Source organism: Nomascus leucogenys, chromosome 10 (genome assembly GCF_006542625.1).
Source record: "Nomascus leucogenys isolate Asia chromosome 10, Asia_NLE_v1, whole genome shotgun sequence".
Classification (NCBI taxonomy): Eukaryota; Metazoa; Chordata; class Mammalia; order Primates; family Hylobatidae; genus Nomascus; species Nomascus leucogenys.
Window position 1 is genome coordinate 32,698,582 of NC_044390.1, and position 16,297 is coordinate 32,714,878.

Consider the following 16,297-nt stretch of genomic DNA (forward strand, 5'->3'; position numbering starts at 1 on the left):
ATATTCGAAAAAATAACTTAGGAAATTAGATTGTGTTCCGGCTGTTTCAGTTTAACTTGAATTTTCACCACGTTATTTTAAGCATTAAAAAAAGACCCATCAAGATATTTTTTTCTTTAACAGTTCCTGGGACTGCCTCTCTTATCAGTCGTTTTCATTGTTATAATAAAGCAACTTTTATTCTAATGATTATATTAAGGTAGCAAAGAATAGGTGCATATAAACCTGAATGAGACATCTTTTTATAAAGTAGCATCAATATTAATGTAGCATTTGTCCAGACTTTGTGAAAAACTGTTCAGATGTCACTGTCATCAGGGCATTAAGAGAAGGAAAGTATGACTGTGGAGGTTAGTAAAATTCTCTGCAGCAAAGAACACTGAGAAGCTCCTCAGTGTATAGGGAGACATTACTTTACACTGCAATGCATTAACTTTATAACGAAAAAGGCTACGCAAATTCACAACTTCGCAAGTACCAAAATTCTAGAATATATTTTATACTCCGTTACACATCAGCTAACTTTATGTGACTAGTTATGTAAAGGTCTTTCCTTTCTATGTTGTAATACAACTATTACATATAAAATATAATTACTGGATTCACTTAAAATGTTCTAGGCATATTGCAGTGATGTTCTAGTGTTTCTTAGAAAAATGAAAAGACAAATAATTGATTTTCCTGGCTCAGAAAATATACAGATTTCACAGGATTTCTGGAATAGATCGGCAGTTGGTTTTACTCCATCAACTGTTTGCATTGTGAAATAAAGATCTAGGAAGGCTATACACACAGGCCAGAGAGAATCGTATTGAAGCTTTGACCAGGATGTTACAGTGAATTAAATGATCAATAATATGAAATTGTCATAATAAATTTTCAGCTACAAGCTCTATAATTGCAAAATAAATAGAAAATCATTTTTGAGACTAATAGGATGCCCTGCATTATTTTACTCTTAATATTTTATATGCCAAGTTCTCAGAGTTCAAAATCACATATATGGCTCATGCCTGTAATCCCAGCACTTTGGGAGACCGAGGCAGGTGGATCACGGGATCAGGAGATCGAGACCCTCCTGGCTAACATGGTGAAACCCCGTCTCCACTAAAAATACAAAAAATTAGCTGGGTGTGGCAGCGGGCGCCTGTAGTCCCAGATACTAGGGAGGCTGAGGCAGGAGAATGGCATGAACCCGGGAGGCGGAGCTTGCAGTGAGCCGAGATCGCGCCACTGCACTCCAGCCTGGGAGACAGGGCAAGACTCTGTCTCAAAAAGAAAAAAAAAAAAAAAAAAAATCATATATATGATTTTATAATTCCAGAAGACAAACCGACAAAGCTGTCTAGATGTTACATATGCTTATACAGCTTGGAAGAAATTCTTCCTTTAAAGAATCAGACTCCTGGCTGGTACATCTGATGTATGTTATAGGTTGACAGAATATTTTTGTTCAAAATTTGTTCTGTCATCTGTGTGTCCTTTATATTTTTCTGTATCAGTGATGCTTGTGTCACACTGATCATTCTCAAAGCCCTGGCCCGAATCTCTCTAACTTTGCCAGAGTCAAGTAGTTTTTATGTACTTCCTGGCAAGGCCAGAGTTGATGCCTACGCTTGTGCTTGTTTTGCCTGGGGCCAGACATCAGAAGATTAGAAACAGCACTCGGCACATGTGGGAAATCCAGGCTGGGGGAAGAAGCATTGACAGAGTCAGCCTCTAACAGTGGTGAGGGTGGCATGGTACTAGCACATTCCATGAGTCCACACAGTTGGATTGCAAAGGGTAGCATGTTGAAGGTAAATAGACTGTATATGGAGAGAGAGAGAGAGAAGACACTGCTTTACTAAATCGGATTCCAAATGTAGTCACCAGAAACATTCATGAATTTCTCAGTCACTTAGATTGAGTGACTGGCCGGTCTTGGAGCCAGCCTACAGGGGAACAATTTCCATTCTTAGAGATGACAAAGCAAACTTAATGTCTGTTCCAGATCTCCTAGACATGGGTGGATGATAAAGTCAGACTCCTAATTTTCCAAGGTAATGGGAGACAGCATGAGTAACCCAATCCAAACATCTCATTGCATTTATCAATTTTAACTTCTCTCCCTCTTTCTGTACCTCCCATCCCCCACCCCTGCCCCCAGCCCTCACTGGAACCAAAGTCTTAGTAGGGCATCTTAAATGAAATAAAATGGACTGATTTAAATTTTAATATCTTTCCTTGGCTCAGACTTTAATCAGACACAAAATAGAAAACATAAAGTAGAAAAGAAAGAAAAATGCTATTTGCTGAGTTATCAGTAATTAAGAGTTTCAGCAGAAAGTTAAAGAAACAACAAATAAAGATTCTGTGTATGCTGTCTGTTTATTGATTTTAAACACTAAAAATGAGAAAGAGAACATATGTTGATACTAAGTGGCATTAATCGTTAGATCATTCTTAAGGTATTGTTTTAAATTCCTTTGATTCAGACATTATTTGATTTTTGTTTTAGTTTTTCTGCATTATGAGTTTCTGTTCTCACTTGTTTTATAAATCTCACAGTTTGCTCAATTCCTTTTAATTCACAGCAACACATTTTAACTTTCTTGCATTTAATTCAAGAAACATTCATGGGGAAAAATGAAAAATAACATTTTATTTTTTTAAACACCATGATTATTTAAAATTCTGTCTTCCTAAACAAATAACTTTGGTGTTTTTTCAGCTTGAAGGTTCAGATATCCAGGAAATGGGAGTAAAAGGAGAATCAAAGTAATTTGTATAAATAAAGAAACAAAAACTACATTTCACTTACAACATTTCAGAATTTTGTTATTAATGCTCTTTGAAATATTAAACCTGCAAATGTAAGAATAAAAACAATATTTTTCATGTAAAAAAGAATGTTGTACCTGTTATTTTGAAGTTTAAGTGCTTTAGTTTTAGCACTGATATCATAGATAAAATGTTGTTGGGTAATTATTATTCTATTTTCTGCTGTTGTGTTTCCCAAGATGGTGATAACAGGATAACCCATCTGGAGTGTCCACTGATCCATTACTTCTTGTATATTTACATATTTCCCATTTCTTTTTAAAGCCTTTACAAGGAAAAATGTATAAATTAGTTTTATAAACATGAATTGTCAACATAATTAACATTAAGACATTTTTATTTCTATTTTTACTATTTACCTAAATATGAAAACACTTAAAGTCAGTGAAGTCAATATAATGTGTTAGTGAAATTAATCTTCTTGCCCTAAGTTAAGCTTCGTACATGTATATAAAAATGAAAGTTGTATTAACATTGAAGTTTTTACATAACATAAAATAAATGTTATTATTAAAGCAAATCCCTGAAGCATCAGTAATTATGCCCATCATGTCTAGTGTCACATTTAAATATTTGACCTATAGAAAAAATTATTTAAAACTTCAATATTTAATTTTTTTAACATGAATATCTTACACCATATTAAAATTATATTTCAGAAATATTGTCATGTTTGAAAGTAGGCGAGGTATCGTTTACTACCATTTGTAGTTTAGTTTTAAACCCCTTTATTTTACAATATATTATATAAAACAAAAAATCAGTATGAACAAATGAAAAATGTAAAAAGTAAAAACAAACTGTCAGTGTCAATAAAGGCTATGAATGTCTTATAAATGTAATTCAAATATTCAAGTAGAGGTTTTGATATTTGAGCTTCCTATACTTTACCTCTGATAATGTATTCCAGAGATCATTTCTGGCTGCATTGCCATACTTATGAATGGTTAAATAATCCTACAAGAATATGAAATTGTAATTACAATTCAAAGGTTAAACAGTAACTAGTAAACACATTTATTTCTCAATTAATACTTTTCATTTGTTGGAATTATATTAATAAAAAAGGACATACAAGAAGATAAAGAATCTCATTCAAAAATATTCCAGAGATTTAACTATAGAATATTTCCTAATTAAGTCATCAAACAATATTAATCTCTTAAAAATTATTTTCCTAACTATAATAACTTCTTACAGATATCTAGGGTCAAAGATCTTTCTCTAATTGGGCAAGTCAACCTCAGTCAATTCTGAAAACACTACCTCTTCAGTAAAATATTTAGATAAACTTTCCCATCCAGCTTTTGTGTTAAAGTGTTGAAAAAGAAATATTTTATGAAAAAAACAAAGAGCTAATATATGCTGATGTTAAGAGGGACTGCTTTGCCGAAAGAATACTCTCTTCACGATCTGTCTCCAGTTCAGTGGTCTCTCTGCAAAGGAAAGGCTGCCTATGACAATAATGATAAATACTTATTTCCATGGATTTGAAACACACATTAATATTTGATAAGAAAAAGTCATTCCTAAGTTTATTTAATATTTTGGGGCCTTAGCACTTGCCATTTTTAATGTTTAGTTATTAGTGGTAAAACCTATACACTTTCTATCCGATTCACATTTTGTTCTCTAAGAAGCATGGTTTGTCTCGTCAATGTGCTATTTAGTTATGGCTGATTTGCATTATTTTTTCTGATTTCAAAACAAATATGAACATGAAAATAGTGTTATATTGTAAAAGTCCCTCCTCCTTCATTTGAAATTCCATTATCTCTGCAACATATAGTAAGTAGACAAAATCCTAAATGACATCAAAGTACTGAAAAGAAAAATGCTGACTCCTTCAGTACTTTATATGGAGTGGGCTACTCTGGGGATAATTAAACTTGGGCGAAGCAAATTTTCTGAAATACAAATTGTAACACCTGTGACAGGTTCAGCTTTTGTTGGCAACTCACAGCACAGCAAATGGCAACTCCCACTTAATCAGATGCCTAGAGATGCAATGTCCAACACTAACTTAGCAACCACAAATTCATCATTGCCATCAGGTGTTATGAATAACTTTGTTAAAAAATATAACCCCGAATAACCATTCTGAATCCTAATTTGGCTTTCAACATTCCATATGAGGTTTTTCAGCATGAACCCAGAGACCAGGATTTAACTAGATTATTTCAGATTTAACTTTCAAAATTATTCTTTATGCTTTTTTTCACTTAAATGAATAAATTTGGGAATAAGATTTACAAAATATAAATGTGCATTTTATTTTATTTTTTAATTTTTTATTTGAGACAAGATCTCACTCTGTCACCCAGGCTGGAGTGTAGTAGTATGATCATGCCTCACTGCAGCCTTTACCTCCCAGGCTCAAGTGATCCTCCTTCCTCAGCCTCCTCAGTAGCTAGGACTGCAGGTGCACACACCACCACATCTAGCTATTTTTTTTTAATTTTTTGTAGCAACAGGATTCCATTACGTTGCCCATGCTGGCCTTGAACTCCTGGGCTCGAGCTAGTCTCCCTCCATGGCCTCCCAAATGGTTGAGATTACAGGCCTTAGCCACTGTGCCTAACTTGCATTTTATTTTAGTGATGTAATAATAAAAGGTGCTAATATTAGAACTCTTTACTCTTAGGTTCTGTTTATGGGTAGTGCTGCTAGGCTAATTCAGCAAAATGGAAATAAAGGAATACTATAAAATCCAATATACAATTTTCTTCTCGAAGATCATAAAAGTCTAACTATTCATAATATGAGTTGACCTTGTCCTAGTATCATCAGTTTGAACTCTTTCTTCCCTCCTCAGTTTAGAAAAAGGTTCAAGTTTCCACTTCAAGCAGGCTGAAATGAAAATTATCCAGACATAAGAAGCAATTTCCAACTTGCCTGCCCTGTATTCAGGGAAGATAACATGTCTTCTTGAACTCTCAGTAACCCTAATATTCAGATGTTATCGGAATTTTACATGTGCCAACTTTTTAAAAAAAAGTTTCCCTTTTTTTAAAGAGAAAGCTTGCATAAACGTACTCACAGCTTGAATTAAGAAAATTTTGCAGAATTACAAAGAAACTTAAAGGATAATGAGTGTGTTTCAATAATCAGTCATCTATTTTTTTTTTCATTAATTCCACAAAATGTATGGAGCACTTAGTGTGTTCAGGTAAATTTCTAGTACAGGGGAAACAATGGTGAAGAAAAGGTTACTGAGAACAACTACAAATACTGAGATGTGATTTGTGTAGGGAGATTTCCATGACTGAAGCTATAGAAGTCTTGGTATAATAACCACTTGGCAAGATGAAATCACATTTAGTATCTCATTGAATAAAAATATTTTAAGTTCTTTTCAAACCTCTAAGTCAGTGAATATGAAAGTCCTTAGAGATATAAATCTGAAATGGAAATCTAAGTTTACATTTATGTGTATAAAAGTCAGTCTTCAGCAGATTTGACATTATGACATAAAATAGAAGAATGTTTTAATATTAACTTAAAAAGAATTGTGGTTTCTCTATACTAGGTATTTCAGAAATAATAGAGTTATTGTAAGGAATAAAGTAAAGATAATTACCAGAATATTCTTAAGAGACATAACAAATAATATAGAACAATTAAAAGTTAAAACTCTATTTAACAAGAATATATTACATCTGCCTATGGAGAGGGTATCATAGCATAGTGGTTTAAAATGCAGTAACAAGAGCCTGCCTTGGTTCAAACACAAGGTCCAATATTCACTACCTATATGAGCTTTAGAAAGCTGTTTAACTCTTTGTGCCTATCTTCACATATATAACAATGGGGATAATAAAATAACTACTGTATGTATTTCTTCTGAGAATTGAATGATTCAATATACAGTGTTAAAAGAGTGAAGACTGCCTAGCACATCATAAATATTCAGTGGGCATTCTCTCTGGTAATCTTTTTAATAATCTCAGGCTATAGTTTGGAAAACTGAGTAGCTGAGAAGGAAATGCATCATTATCAATAATAATGAAAGAGGACAGTACATGAAAACAGTAATATTTGTCTCCTTTTTAACACTGTGAGTTGCCTTATATTTTATCTCATTCAATCCACACTACAACATTAGAGGTAGACATTATTATCATCATTTAAGAAATCAGAACATTGGAACTCAGATTCTTCAGCCTACATCCAAACCCCATGCCTGTGCCTACCCAAATCCAATATCCAAGATATCCAAGCCACGTAAGTAACTGAGTCCTATTAGCCACATAGATAACTGAGTCCTATTAAAAACTGAACTCATTATCCTCCCCTATATTGGATCCTTTTGGTGGCCCTTCTCCAGTGAAGATCTTTTCATCCACCTCTAGCAGTTATCTTGATGCCTTGATCACCCTTTCCACCATATTCAATTAATAATCCATGACCTAAATATACTCCAAGATTCCCACTTTCCCTTACCTGTTTGTCTACTCTACAGAATCTTACGTGGGTGATGACAGCTGCCCTTGCTTCTGCTTTGTCCCTTTCACATCTAGTCTCTCCCACAAAGCCAGAATATTTTTGAGCAAATACACACATAAATCCCTGCTATGTTCAGAATATAGTCCAAACTCCTTAATATAACCTAAAAATGGCCCTCATAGTCTTGTCCCTCTGTATTTCTCAAATCCCATTTGTTAACTTCTTGCTCCCTGCATTAATTTAGCCACTTTCAGCTTTCTGAAGATGCCTAATGGATATTTTATCTCATTTCTGGTTCTCTGCACATGCAATTCTCTATATATTCTTTTCTCTTTTGCCTACCTCAGTTCAATTCAATTTCCAGGACTCAATTTTGATGCATTTCCTCCAGGAATCATTCCCCATCCACTTCAACCTCCTTCTTAATTCTAAGTTAAATATCTCTTTTATATTGTCACACAATGTTCTATATAATAGCATTTATCCCACTGTGTCATAGGTTCCTGCTTATTAGTTTGACTGTTCACACAGTCTGTAAAATCCGTGAGAGTAATGATCCTGCCAGTCTTGTTTACCACTATTTAACCAACATCTTTGTGCCCAGTCTAGTACACAATAGGTGCTTTCTCTCTCTCTCTCCTCTCTCTCCCTCTCCTCTCTCTCCATATATATATATATATATATATATATATATATATATTTAAAATGCAGTAATAAGAGCATGTGTGTGTGTGTGTGTGATTTGTCTTTCTTTTTGCAATATTTGTTTCTGTTGATAATGACAATGCAGTAAGCATAGATTTCTTATATCTGTCAGGATCCCCCAAAATATCATATTTAAATATTAATATGGGACATAATTCATTATTTCAGTATATATTTGTCAGGCATATAACTTGAATGGATATATGTGATTGCATATAATGTCATCAAAAATTGTGAACGATTACATACGAGACTATTTTTGTTTTATTTCATTTGCTAACAAGTGATGTGCTTCATAACATGTCATGTGTAAAAGTCAACAGGACTAATAAAGACAAGGGGAAAAGTAAAGAGTGAGTTAAGGAAGTAAAGCACTATTATCTTTTAAGATTTACATGGAAAAATTATGGAAAAATTGCTTTCCTATTGATGAGTCTTTTAGCATGCTAGGATAGAGGATTAACCACATAAATGGTTTACTCCTTGAGACATAAAGGGATGATTCCATAAAAACCATATGGATTCGTTTACATGTGTTTAGCTGCAAGTAATAAACATCCACCCTAGAATGACTTTTAAAATAGAAGTATTTATTCTTTCCTATCATAAGAAGGTAGGATAGAGCTGCAGGCACTTTCTTCTGGAATTATTTTGGTCCCACCCCTATCTGTGATTTAGCTCCATTCTGAGGTTCGTGGCTAGATGGCAGCAGCAATCCCAAGCTGTGGGATTCAGATGTGACATTGTACAGAGGAAAGATACAGAATTTCTTCCTGAGAACCTCCTCTAAAGAATCAGGAAAACTTCCCCTCAAATTCTGCAGCAAATTTCCCACATTTGTCATTTGTCAACATTGCATCATGTGCTCTAGCAAGAATCTGTTACTGCATCTTAAGGGAGCACTGTTTGAACTTTACCCAAGGAAAGAGTCCTCTAAAGTATACGGCTGTTTATAAGAGGGTGAGAACTTATAAGAAAAAAATCAGAATTCAGCTAATAAAAAAGAGAGGACAACTAGGTATAGGGAGACCACCACCAATAGTGCTTTCTCCAGTGAGACGGGGTACAGCAGGCTGGGACTCATTGACACTGGGAAGTAGGATGTCCTATAGTTGTAAGACTAGTCTGGAAATGCTAGGTAAATTCAAGCATTGATTCTTCTGACTATGTGACAAGAAGGCTGAAGCAAGAGTTTGAAATATTGTTGCTTTCTATCAAGAATAATTGTACCTCAAAAAATGTGTAGTGGGCATTTGTCATTTTTTTGGCTTTCCAGCATTTAAACACCAGTTTTATAGGGGACCAATCACTCACTATGGAATCTGGGAGGAAGGCAAAATCTCTGCCTCCCTCTATTGAAATGGAAGGGACAAAATACTAAATATTCCCTCTCCACTTTGCCTGGCAGCTAAAGCCTGGGCATGTGCTCTGGCCTCAGACAAGGGGATGCTTCGTCCTAGGACTATGAATCCTGAAAGAGTAGTGCCTGTCATGGTGACACTGAGGGTCCTGTGGTAGCCACTCTGATGGGAACAGCTGAACCTTCACTCCTGTGGCATAACCTTGGCTACATCTCGATTTCTGAGTCTCCTTTAGTTCTTACTCTATTTTTTTAAGCCTGGTTCTTCAGCCTTCCCAGTGATTCAATGGGCTACATATATCCTTAAAATAATTTCCTTTCTGCCTAATTTAACCAGAATTTGTTTCTGTTGCTTGCATAATACAACCCTAATGGGTTAAGCAAAATGAAGGAAGACACTTCTACATTATCTTGGCAACCCCTAGTAAGAAATTAAACTATTGCCTACAACTTATACAAAATAAAAACTAAAGAACACTAAATTCTATTTAGTACATCAGTTAGGCTTTTGTTGTTGTTACGAACAGTAGATATGGTGTGAAAGACATGTATACTTAATTTTTATGTTTTAAAAGCAGACAAGAATGTTGGAGAGAAAGATTAAAACTGAAATAAAGTGCAGAAAGTTCTATAGACTGGGAAGCAGACAGAGTGACAACAACAAAAACATTTTAAAAAGCAACACTTTTGTCTTAAACAAAGCTTCCAAAGCAGGGGCTTCTGAACTGAGAACCGTAAGTTCTGAATTTATACATTTGTAAGTATGTGCATTATTAGAGCAAGATGATCTTAAAGGGATCCATAAACAACAACAAAAGTAGACTAAAAGTATCAGATCACAGCAAAGTCACACAAGAGTTGGATAAAACCCATTTAAAGCCTGGCCCATGCACTTCAGAGGATGTTTTTACATTCCCTAACCTTGAGAAACAGGAGCAAGGAGACTACAACAGTGACAGATGACCAACTTAAACAAAGAAAGCTAGACTACAGACCAAGGTGTCTATTTGGATTCATACCTAGAAATTGATGGAAATTTTAAGATTAAGTAAAAATGAGTAACAAATCACTAAGAAAGCTTTATGCAAAGATTAAAAAATAATACTTATATTTTAATTCTATTAGATAAGAGTCAAAGATGAAAAGGTATAAATAATTATTGAAACCTTTCTTTTTTATTAAATTATATTAGGTTTCCAAGACATAACTCCAGTATAATAAGAACTATTACTAAGCTTTTTGAGGTATAGCAGTTCAAGCCACCGGACATGAAAAGAAAGAAAGAGATGACAGATTTAGGAAAGAAAGCTATTGGAGAGATAGAAGAAGAATAGTTGAAAGTCAGTTTTCATGGTTTGTATGCCATTCTGATTCTGAATTTGTAAATGTGTTTACCCTAAATTTACCTTTAGAAGTGGCTTGCTTAGATACGGGAGTATTTAGATAGTTTGCTAGGAACAAAAAAGGCATTTTACATGTTCTATGAATCCATTACTACACCCAATTAATGTAAATTTTGTAAGAATAAGTATATTTTTATAAGTGGCTGCTAAACATAGTAGAACATCACAACATTTTAAATCAAAACAACCTGCCAGCTCATGAAAGTTTTTCTTGCTTGTTTGCTTTAAATTACAGACAATGGCATCTTCTCACATCACTTTTGTTTTCAAATATCTCCTATGTTGTAATTATAGATCATATCACCAATTCCTTAACATGCAGACACATAACCAGAGTTACAATATTTCCACTATAGGATTTGTATGCCATTCCAGAACAAGGTGACAGGGTCCTACACCTGTCAGTGAAATAATGTAAGTGTCACAGTCTATAGAGGAGTTCTGGGATACTAAAATATTTCTACCTCTCACTTTTGCTGCTGGCATGAAATATTACTGAGACATAAAGTGAATCTATTGGTAGAAATGAAATTTGTGAATTGCTTTTTCTGAATATCCTGATAAAGGGCTTTGGTCACCATTCACTCCCAAAACAGATGAATTACATCCTGGTTGGTAAAAATGGACTGCTTCTTGTAAATCGAGTTGCCCACTGATTGTAGGCATGTACACAGAGTTCCCCTCTCCCACCTCTTTGCTCTCTCAGCCCTGGTGCTGGTGACAATTTGGGAAGATATGTAATTTAGTTGAGAAAGAAGGTATATATAAACTAGGTGTAGGTATTAACCCAGGCTGATTCCTACCAGTCATGTGATCTTGGATAAAGTATCTATTTTCTCTAAACCTTAATTTCTTCAACTGAAAAATGTACCTAATGTAGTGCTTACCTGATAAGGGTATGCACAGAAAATGATATAAAACAAATAAATGACTTAGAAAAATACCAGCCACATAAAGAATCCAAGAAACTTCAGTTATTTTAATAGCAAGATAAATGGGAAAAAAGGGCTAGTGTCAAAAGTCTTCTTCAATCTTCCCTCCAAGAGAAGCCAAAATGTTCTAGAGACACTATAAGAAAATTATATGGACTTGGCTGGGAGCGCTGGCTCACTCCTGTAATCCCGGCACTTTGGGAGGCCGAAGCGTGTGAATCACCTGAGGTCAGGAGTTCGAGACCAGCCTGGCCAACGTGGGGAAACCTCGTCTCTACTAAAAATACAAAAATTAGCCAGGTGAGGTGGCAGCCACCTGTAATCCCAGCTACTCAGGAGGCTGAGGCAGGAGAATGGCTTGAACCCAGGAGGCAGAAGTTGCAGTGAGTCGAGGTTGTACCATTGTACTCCAGCCTGGGCGACGAGAGCGAAACTCCAAATAAAAAAAAAAAAAAAAAAGGAAAAGAAAAGAGCAGAGGAGAGGAGAGGAGAGGAGAGGAAAGGAAAGGAAAGAAAAGAAAATTAGATGTACTAACCTGAAGGAGGAAATTGCCTGGGTGGGGTGGGGGGTGCGGTGGAGCGGTAGAAAAAGAAAAGAAAAATTAAGAACAAAGCTTCCTTTAGGCTTGAGGAAAGCTGCTTAGAAGACTTCCTTCCTTCCAAATACAGGAAAGTAATGGGTTTTGGACAGTTCTTCAAGTTTGGAGTCTAGCAGCCTGTCTTTCACAGAGCTCTACTGAGATGACAAGACCCCTGATGGGCAGCTCATGGAATGGGCACACTAATTTGACTCAGCACAAAAGAGACTTACCCAAGTTGGCACTAACGCAATAAAGACACTAATCTTACTGTTATTATTATTAATGGTGGGTTATTTGTCTATCAGATTCTTCCTGTCTTCTCCTCCCTGAGTATCCAGATTAGATTTCATAGATCATCTTAATCAAATCCTGGGAAAAAGCCTCATCTTTTTTGTTGTACTGTCCTTCAATTATAGTAGCTTGGCAAAAATCCCAATCCTGGAGGAATCCAAGTATTTATCTTCTCTAAACCTGTACTCATACAGCTGAATATCGCAATTGAAAAGCTGAGCTTATGATAAATTCATAATCACCAAATTCAAATAGAAACTCAAAACTGTCAGAAAGCACCTTTCTACTCTTTGAATTCTCTATTTTCAAATTTCTCCACTTCCCATTCTCATCTCACTTTCATTCAGCTACTGACCTTCTCTCAAAAAACACTGAAAAAATATGTCATCAGAAAGGATTTCTCTGATTTCCCCATTGCCAGCTTTCCAAATTGACTGGAGATAAATCTCCTATTAAAGACAAGTGCCTTCACCTTCTTAGTGAGCAAGGTCCTGGAGCTATTTCTCACTTCTCCAACATCATCATCTCCTGAATCTTTCTCTGCCAGCTTAAAACCAGTACAGCTCCCTCTCATCTTTAAAAATAAGACAAAAATCTTCCTTAGCCTTTATCCCCCTCTAACAACTGACCTTGTTTTTCTTATCACCTTCCTTGAAAATTTTGTTTAATTTAATTCTACATACTCTGTTTCCATTTCCACATTCCCATTCACTCTTTAACCTACTCCACTGAAATCGATGAATTTACAGGCTACCAAAAGGAACAGTTTACAGTCGTTATCCTTCCCCACCTTGTTACTCCATTTAACTTTGTTGGCCACTTTCTTGTTCTTTAAACAAGCTCTTCTCTAAGCATTTGTGACACGATGCCCTTGATACTCTGCCTGCCTCTCTAGCTGTTCCATCTCAGTCACCTCCACGGGCTCCTCCTTTTCTCTTCACCTCCAGTTGTTACAGTTGTTCAAGGCATGTTTCCAGGTCCTCATCCCAGAAACCTCAGAATCATTCTTGATTACATTATCTTCCTAATCTCGTACACCACACTCCTCACCCAATTTATCTCCAGGTCCATTGTATTCTACCATTAAAAAACATTTGAGATCCATCTATGTCTCTATTTCTATGAACCATTTAAGCCTTGATAATCTCTCACCTGAATATAAAAATATACTCCTCACGTTTTTGCCCAATCTCTTTCTTGGTATGCTGACTGCCCCAATCCCAGTGTATTACTTCAATTAGCCAGAGAACTGTTCTGTATGTAAATAGAGCCACGTCATATCCAGTTTAAAACTGTTTAATACGGCACTTGGAATAATATGGAATCTTCTTAGCACAGACTATTGGGCACTGCATGGTTGGCTGCTGCTCACCTCACCTACCTCTTGTTCTTACTAACTCTACTCATCCACCAGTTTCTTTTCCTAAAACATGCTCAGTTCTTGTCTTAGACCTTTGTAGGCCTCTTCTCTCTTCTTGGAATCTCCCTGACCCCCGTCTTTCTTCCTTCGGACCTCAGCATACCTACCACCTTCTCAAGAAGGATTCCCTAAACACCCGATCTAGAGTTGCTCCAACCACCCACTCACTATGCTTTCTCACAGCATCCTATTTTTTGCTTCCTAGCATTTTTTTCACATTGAGCAAAAAATATATTTATTTGTTTTTTCCTATCTATCGTGTGTCCCTTTTTTCCTGTTACATGATTCATGAGAACAGGGGCCATATCCGCTGTGTACAGCATGCCCTGAATACTTGGTACTTATCATGATGTCTGACATAGACAAGATGCATAATAAATACACGTGGAATAAATGAATGACTGGACATGTCTAATGGGTGAGGTATGTGAACTGTACATATAAAACTAAGCAAAGCTGGTACAGGAAGATAAATTATAATTTTGTTTTGTTAGTACAAAACATTAAGAAATGATTTTTTAACACTTATATGTGTTATTGTTCTTAAATGGAAAAGAAAATGATCAGTAAAATAATCATAGGGAGAAACCTTGAGCAGAAGAGAGAAGGTGAATACAGGAGACTGATTAGAAAAGGAAATCAGATTCAGTGTAACAAGTGGGTACTACCATTTCTTTGTGTGCCATGCTAACATGAAGCTCTCTCTTCCATAAACAAAAATACAGAGGTAGACCAAAAGGGAATTTTGGATGCATATGAATCTTTTGTAAATCAGGTTCAAAACATGTAACTTAAGTCTTTGCAACACTCCTAAGCCACTAATTTGTAACGTATTTTTATAACAATAATTTTGACATATTAAATATAGAGGAAAAATAGTTTGTAGTAATATGTTATAGTTTGTTACTTTTATTTTATAACTATATAAAGTTACTAAAAAGAGAATAAGACCTCAATTTTAATGCATAAGACACATGGATAAATGTTATAAAAGAATAAATGAAAAGAGTGAAATGCAAGAAGAGAATGTAATAAACTATTTCATAGTCTCATTTATGATATAATGTATACACTGAAATAATGGAAAAAGTTTTTTACTTGCTAAATTAGTAAGAAATTTATTTTGAAAATTTAGAAGGATCCTGTTTACTTAGTGTAGTATAAACAGAGAACTTTCAAACTTCTAGCATTATATACTAGTTTAATATTTTGGAGAAAAAATTGATACTATGTTCCTAAAAATATATATGAAGATATAGTTGAAAATATAATGGAAAAAATCAAAAATGTAAAGATTATTAGAGTGTTATTTAAGAAAAATTAGACAGCAAAGTAAATGCTCACAAACACGGACAAAGCGAAATATATTATGGTACATCAATGTCATATTACTAGTATTAAACTAAGCTATGTAACAGAATCATGTCAAGCAATTATAAAAATATTAGTAAATGAGGAGAAATATTTTTAAATTAGGAGGAATTTTTTGTAACCTTTCCAAATATATAGTTCTAGGCTATTACATGCACTTTCCAAAAAGAGAACATAAAATAAAAAGAAAAATAAATTTTAAAAGGAAAAGAAAGAAAATTGCTGATGCAGAAGCTAAGTAGGTTACAGAAAAATGCCTGTAAGGCAAGTTTATTGTACTACTGAACTAGCAATCTAACCAAACGGCAATGTCTACAAAGAGTCAGAAACAATTTTTAGTAGATGTGTCCATAATTACAGATTGGCATGCATTTACACATATACTAACATACAGATACATCCATACATCAACTAAATGTGTCTAATAATTTCATAGATACATTTAAATAACCAAAAATGTCATTTTATAATATCAACCTGATTAGCTAATATGTAATACATCTTGAGCCCTTAACTAACAGATAAAAGATAACCAATAAATATAAATTTATGAGGCCTCCTCATAAATGTCTAGCTCATTTGTTGAGCTAGACAAATGCCTGCAGGATTATTAAATAGAGATATATATCTCTAAAAATAAGAGCTTTTTAGTTAATATTATATAGCCACATTGGTCGGTTAACAACCTTTAAATTAGAAGCAAAATAATAAAGATTCAATCAGTGGCTATATATTTTAAAAATTGATGAATAAAAGTTATTTCTCTCTGATCCAGAAATATGAATACAGAATGCTATTTATTTTTTGAAGTATTTGTTTGTATTAAAGATGGAATTCTTAATTCTGAAATCCATCAAATCTTTTCTCAAACTTAAATATTTCTTTCTCTATAACATGCTCATTAATTTTCCTTTATAGTTAGGTCATTAATAAATTAAATGTCAATTAAGTCAAATCCAATAATT

General features: G+C 34.5%; 1 protein-coding gene across 1 annotated transcript in view; it reads right to left on the reverse strand.

Moving 5' to 3' along the window:
- Window positions 1-16,297, reverse strand: part of TRHDE (thyrotropin releasing hormone degrading enzyme) — a 388,816-nt gene that overhangs the window by 97,891 nt on the left and 274,628 nt on the right. Inside the window, exons 8-9 of the mRNA XM_003259555.4 lie at window positions 3,715-3,780; window positions 2,901-3,088 (exon numbers count right to left, since the gene is read on the reverse strand). Of these exons, the coding sequence (XP_003259603.3) occupies window positions 2,901-3,088; window positions 3,715-3,780 (254 nt within the window). The remainder of the gene's footprint in view (window positions 1-2,900; window positions 3,089-3,714; window positions 3,781-16,297) is intronic.